Source organism: Geospiza fortis, unplaced genomic scaffold (genome assembly GCF_000277835.1).
Source record: "Geospiza fortis unplaced genomic scaffold, GeoFor_1.0 scaffold69, whole genome shotgun sequence".
Taxonomy (NCBI): Eukaryota; Metazoa; Chordata; class Aves; order Passeriformes; family Thraupidae; genus Geospiza; species Geospiza fortis.
The window spans coordinates 330839-337115 of record NW_005054555.1 but is presented as its reverse complement, the minus strand read 5'-3'; the positions used below and the strand labels follow the sequence as shown (position 1 = coordinate 337115).

General features: G+C 46.4%; 1 protein-coding gene across 1 annotated transcript in view; it reads right to left on the bottom strand.

Annotated features, from left to right (window-relative positions):
• Positions 1-6271, bottom strand: part of SGIP1 (SH3GL interacting endocytic adaptor 1) — a 49190-nt gene extending 42919 nt beyond the window's left edge. The window contains exon 1 of the mRNA XM_031064076.1: positions 6108-6271. Within this exon, the coding sequence (XP_030919936.1) occupies positions 6108-6117 (10 nt within the window). The 5' untranslated portion in view covers positions 6118-6271. The remainder of the gene's footprint in view (positions 1-6107) is intronic.
• Positions 6272-6277: the final 6 nt, after the last annotated feature.

Here is a 6277-nt window from a genome sequence, read left to right as displayed (position 1 = left end):
AAAAAATTTAAAGGGAGGGGGGAAATAAAATTAATATGGGGGAAATAAAATTAATATGGGGGAAAATTAAAATTAAAAGGGGGGAAAATTAAAATTAAAAGGGGGGGAAAATTAAAATTTAAAAGGGAAAAAAATAAAATTTAAAAGGGAAAAAAATAAAATGAAACCCCAACAGCTGAAACTAATTGAAAAATCAGAACTAGATCAATTTTGGGGGGGTTTCAGTGGCCAAGCCCAGCAGCTGGAAGCACTTGCAGCCTCGCTGCCCTTTCATTGCCCCAGCAGAGCAGAGGAGCCCTGGGAAGTGCCCAGGAAGAGGCGGCCGCAGCTTTGGGAGCTGCTTGGGACAAAGGCTGAGCTCTCAATGGCTGGCACAGCAAACAGGGCCACGCTTGTGCTCCTGCCAAAAGCTCCTTCCCTAAAAATCCACCTGCGCCGCCCTCCAGGCCTTGGGGCTCTTTGGGTTTGTCCTCCCAAACAGCAGGGAGAGAAAAAAAAATTTAAAAAAAAAATTAAAAAATCACATGCATGGGCTGGCGTTGAAGAAATGAGTTTGAAAAAGAGCTGGCAGGGAAAATAGGAAAATTATATGAGAAAATAAATAAAGATATATATATGAAATTTATATATATGGGAAAATTTTATATACATATATATATGAGAAAACTTTATATAGATATATATATATATATGGGAAAATTATCTAAAATTTTCCTATATCTATCTATCTAAAGATTGGGAGAACTTTATATGGATATATATATGGGAAAATTTTATATGGATATATATGGGAATGTATATATATCAATTTTATATAGATAAATTATGGGAAAATGTTACATAGATATATATATGGGAAAATTTTATATAGATATATATGGGAATGTATATATATCAATTTTATGTAGATAAATGATGGGAATTTATGGAATTTATATATTTTTTTATATAGATATATATGGGAAAATTTTATATAGATATACATATGGGAATATATATATCAATTTTATGTAGATAAATTGTGGGAATTTATGGAATTTATATATATACATTTCATATAGATACATATGGGAAGATTTTATCTAGATATACATATGGGAATGTATATAGATCCATTTTATATAGATAAATGATGGGAATTTATGGAATTTATATATATACATTTCATATAGATAAATGATGGGGAAAATATTATATAGATATATATGGGAAAATTATACAGAATTTTCCCATATATATCTATATTAAAAATTCCCATATATATATATGTGGGAAAATTGTATAGAATTTTCCCATATATATATATATATATATATAAAGATTGGGAAAATTTTATATAGATATATGAGAAAATTATATATGCATATATATGGGAAAATTATATATATATCTGGGAAAAACGATACAGGTCCATGTGGGGAAGAGGCAGAATTCCCAGTGCCTCCCCTGCCGAGGCAGATGGATCCTTCCTGACAGCTCTGGAGCCTCCCAGCACTTCCAGGTCACTGCTCTGGGGAGGAGCTCTGCCTTCCCCTCCTCCCCGGTTTTTCCTTCTTATTCCTCCTCTCCAGTCCCAATACTGCCACAAATTCTGCATAAATCCCATTTGCCTCCATGTTCTCCCCTCCAATCCCAATATTGGATTGGGATTCCTGCCACAAACTCTGGGTTAATCCCGTTCTCCTCCACGTTCCTGCTCTCCCAAAACTGGGTCAGGATTCCTGCCACAAGCTCTGGATAAATCCCATTTTCCTTCACGTTCCTCCTTTCCAAACCCAAAACTGGCCTGGGATTCCAGCCACAAACTCTGGGTAAATCCCATTTTTCACCTCCAACAGCTCTGGGGGCTCAGCATCACCATTCAGGGCAGGATTTCCCCCAAACCCACGTTCGTTTTTAAAGGGTAAAACCCCTCCCTGGGGAGGCCCAAGGTGAGCAGCCCTGACCTCACCTGGAATTTTCTCTCCTGCAATCCCTGGGACAGAGTGAGGCTGGTGAATCACACAGGAAATTCCTGCCTTGGCAGGAAATCCCAAATTCCTGCGTTTGGCCACCAGTTCCAGATGCCCAAGGGCACGTTTTAAACTGGGCTCACCCCAAGGAGGAGTTGTGCCTTTTTTTTTTAGGTTTTGCCTTATTTTGGGGGGTTTTGCCAGTTTTTTCCCTCAGGTTTTCCCATATTATTTTTTTTTTTTAGGTTTTTCCACTTTCTTTTCCCAGATTTTGTCTCTTTTGTTGTTGTTTTGGGTGTTGTTTTTTTTGTTTATGAACCCCAAACCCAAGAGCTCCAGAGCTTTTTCCCCAGTTCTCTTCCAAGCTTTTCACTTCCAAGGCCTCATTCCCACAGAATTCCTCCTTGACAGCTCAAACCCACCTGGATCAACCCCCGAAAAATCCCAAATTTCTCCATGGACATCTTTGGCCTTGAGCATGGTGGGATGTCCCAAACCCCCAGCCCACCCTGGGCTACAAGAGCAGCCAAATCCCTGGACCAGGCTCAGCATTTTCTGGGAAAAGGGAGAAAAAATCTCCTCCTACATCCTCAAAAAGTGATTTCCTTCCCAGTTCTGCAGAAAATCCCAGCTGCTCTGGAAGAATCCACCTCGGAGGGCAAAGATGGAGATATCCCACACCAGGCCCTGGCTCTCCTTGGATCCGAGCTCAGCCGTGGATTTCTGACCGAACTCTGGAAAATCCCAACACTCCTGACTCGGTGCTCTGGGAATTTTCTGGGATGGTTTTCCATCCATGCCTGAACTCATGGTATTTCCATCAAACCTGCTGGTGGCTTTCTCAAATCCAAAACCCCCAAATTTTGCCTCCTCAAACCCAACCCCCCCCCCAAATTTTGCCTCCTCAAATCCAAAACCCCCTCAAATTTCCTTTCTCAAACCCAAACCCCCCCAAATTTTCCCAGATAATTTCCTTGCTGAGTCTTGCAGACAACACTGAGCTCGTTCAAACAAAATTTACTGAAACCAGACCACCCAAAAATAAAATAAAGTAAATTTTCAACCAACAAAAAGGAATTTTGGGACGTGCCATTGATGCCTCTGGGCCCAGCAATCCAAGAATGGAGACCAGCAGGGTTAAAAGATGATTCCAGAAGGATTTTCCCAGTTTGGATGTGACCAGAGGATCCCAGACTGGTTTGGGTTGGGAAGGACCTTAAATCCCATCTCATCCCACCCCTGTTGAGGGCTGGGACATCTCCCACTGTCCCCAGCTGGACAGAACATTCCCATGGAAATTCCCTGGGTGACCAAACCCCCCAGTTTCCAAGAAATTCCCGCTCTGGGAAGGCTCTCCCCCATTCTGGGGTCTGGAGGAACACAGGATCACCCCAGGGAAAGCGGGAATGAGCTTCTCCAAAGGAGCCACGTCCGCTCCCATCTCCCCAGCATCCAAGCTCCTCCCTGAGCAGCCATTCCCAAACTTCCCAAAGCCTCCCAAGGCCCTGGAGATGCAGCAGAGCATTCCCAAGGAGACAAACCTGTTCTGTGCCCAATGTTCACCTCTGCACAGGGAGCTTCTGAGCCTTCCTCAATCCCAGGGAACATCCAAATCCCTTTTGTTCCTCAATCCCAAGGAACATCCAAACCCTGCTCCTTCCTCAATCCCAGGGAGCATCCAAACCCCATTTGCTCATTCCTCAATCCCAGGGAGCATCCAAACCCCATTTGCTCCTTCCACACGTGGTGGGACCTCTGGGGGGTTTGATCCCCATCCCAATCCAGCTGAGTGAAGCCAAGCACAGCAAACCCATGGGATGTTCCTGCCCCTCCATGGAGGTGGAGGAATTTCCATTCCTGGAAACACCTGTGACACCTTCGGTGCCCTCCAGCAAGGATTGTGGTCTGGGGAAAAACCTATTTTGCTTGGGGTTTTTTGGGGGGGAATCATTGAGATTTATAGAAACCCATGAAAAATAAACATTTTTCTCCCACCTGCCAGAAATATTAAATCCCATCTCATCCCACCCCTGACAAAAATGACAAAATATTCCATGTATTGAGCACAACGTCCATAGCCAGCAAAAACCACTCATCCTGTGCCATTCCCAGCCAGGGGAATCCTCTTTTCCCAAGGAAAAGGATCCAAAGAGAACCCATGAGCCAGGTCCCTCCTGCTGGCCATGGGTGGCCTCAGGTCCTGCGCCCACCCTCCACTCAGTGTCCACCACTCCAGCAAGAGAAATGGTTTAAATCATTAATTACAGGGATAATTAAACCCCTTTAAGATGCTCACTGTGAGGGACTCTCAGTGTTTTGCTCAGGTTTAAAAGTTGCAGCTCCAGTTAAGCCAAGCTTGTTAAAACCATTGAATTATTGTATTAATATTAAATAAACCACCCCTGCAAGGGGCCAGAGTTCCAGGGGCATCTTGGGTTGAAGTTCCACTCTCCCACAAACTCAACCAATTTCCAGCTATTCCAAATCTCAAAAAAAACCCCCAGGAATTCTTTCTGATTTTCCAACTTCTGTTCCGGGTTTGCATCAACCGCTTGGGGAAGGTTTCAAGCTGTTTCATGATTCACTTTTTATGATTAATGTTTAATTTTTTTCCCCATGCATGGCTGGGTCATGGAAGGTGATTCCACCTCTGCCAGAGCCCAACATCCCAGCCCTGGATCCATCCCCAGCGTGGGGCTGGGCAGTGACCAAAGCTCCTGCCAGGCCAAAACCCTCAAGGAATAAAACCAAACCCCAAAAAAACCCAAAACCAAAAACCCCAAATCCCAAAAGAGCCTCAAAACCCCAATTTACTTCCCCCAAGCAGCCTCAAAACTGAATCAATATCTCAAACCAAGGCCTACAACAAGACAGCTTCAGTTTATCCACATCCATTCATCCACAAACATTGGAATTTCAGGAGCAGCCAGGTCTTTAATGGCATTTTCCCTGCCATGACCTGCTCCTGTCGTGGGATGGGTTTGATGTCATGGGCTAAAATTAAAACCTCTTTTGCTTGTGACTCTCATCAGCATCAGGGAGAGCAGGGAAGGCTTTTCCTGGGATCTAAAGGACAACAAAACTCATTTCCCTCACGCCAAAGCCTCCAAACCCCATCCCAGGCGAGGCTGCTCCATGTGCCCACACACGGCCGTGACATCTCCCCAGTTCCCCAGGCCAGGGAACATCCTAAACCCACAGAAACCCCATGGATCCCGAGGCCTCTCCGGGGGAATTGGGCAGGCGGCAGCCCCAGATTTCGGGGGTACTCCAGGAAGCAATTCCCCAATTTCTGCCTGTCATTCCAGGGAGCTCCCTGGCTTGGAAGTGGCTCCACCAAGCCAGGCCCTGCTGCTGCCACCAACGGGCCAGAAATCCCCTAAAATCCAATATATTCTGCTCTTGCTGGCCCTGGAGTATCCATTCTGCTAAAATACAATTAAATCCAAGACATCCTTTCCCTGCATCCCGTTCCAGAAGGAATCAAAATTATAAATAATAAAGGAGAGCTTTACATACGGCCGAGACAGACGACCGAGGATAAAATTCCTGTCATGCCCAGAGGCTTTTCCCACACAGGATCAGACACAGCTCCCTGAAGCATCCTGCGCCTGCAGCCCATATTTCCTCCTCATCCCCTTTTTTATGCCGAGAATCCCCAATCCAGCCTCTCCTCCTCCTTCCCCCGACCGCATCTCCACGGCTCGGCAAGAAAAAAAAAATCATCTGGAGCTGCGATTCCCTGGTTTCCCACAGAACCGATGCTCATCCGCGCAAGGAAAAGCACCGAACCCCATCCAGCAGCTGCACAGCCCCGGCTCCTTCCCCGGGCAGGATAAAATCGGGATTTCGGGACCCCAATCCAGCCGGGGCTGGGCTGGAGGAAGCGACGGCTCCCCGGAAAGCCGGGAGGGGATTCGCGCAGCCCGAGCTGCCTACACAGGGCTGGGGATGGAATTGCAAATAACCTGACGGGCTCGATATTATATCACCGCCCTGCGCCCGGCTGAGCCTGCGAGCGCCCGGGATTAGGGGGAGGGGAGGCTCTGATTGCATTATTATCGTCATTATCGGCGTTATTATTGCATCTGGGGAAGGCTGGAGCCCCCGGGCACGGGCTCGGTGCCTCCCCCCCTCCGGAGAACCATCACCTACCTTCCATCATGGTGGCAGAATTGCATTCCTCAATTTCCGAGGAGCCTGGAAAAACGCAGGAGAGTGCGGATGGCGGTCAGCAGCGGGGAGGAGGACGAGGAGGAGGAGGAAGGAGCGGGAGCGCCGTGGCTAGGGGCAGGCCATGGATGCTGCTGCGCCTGTATCACCTC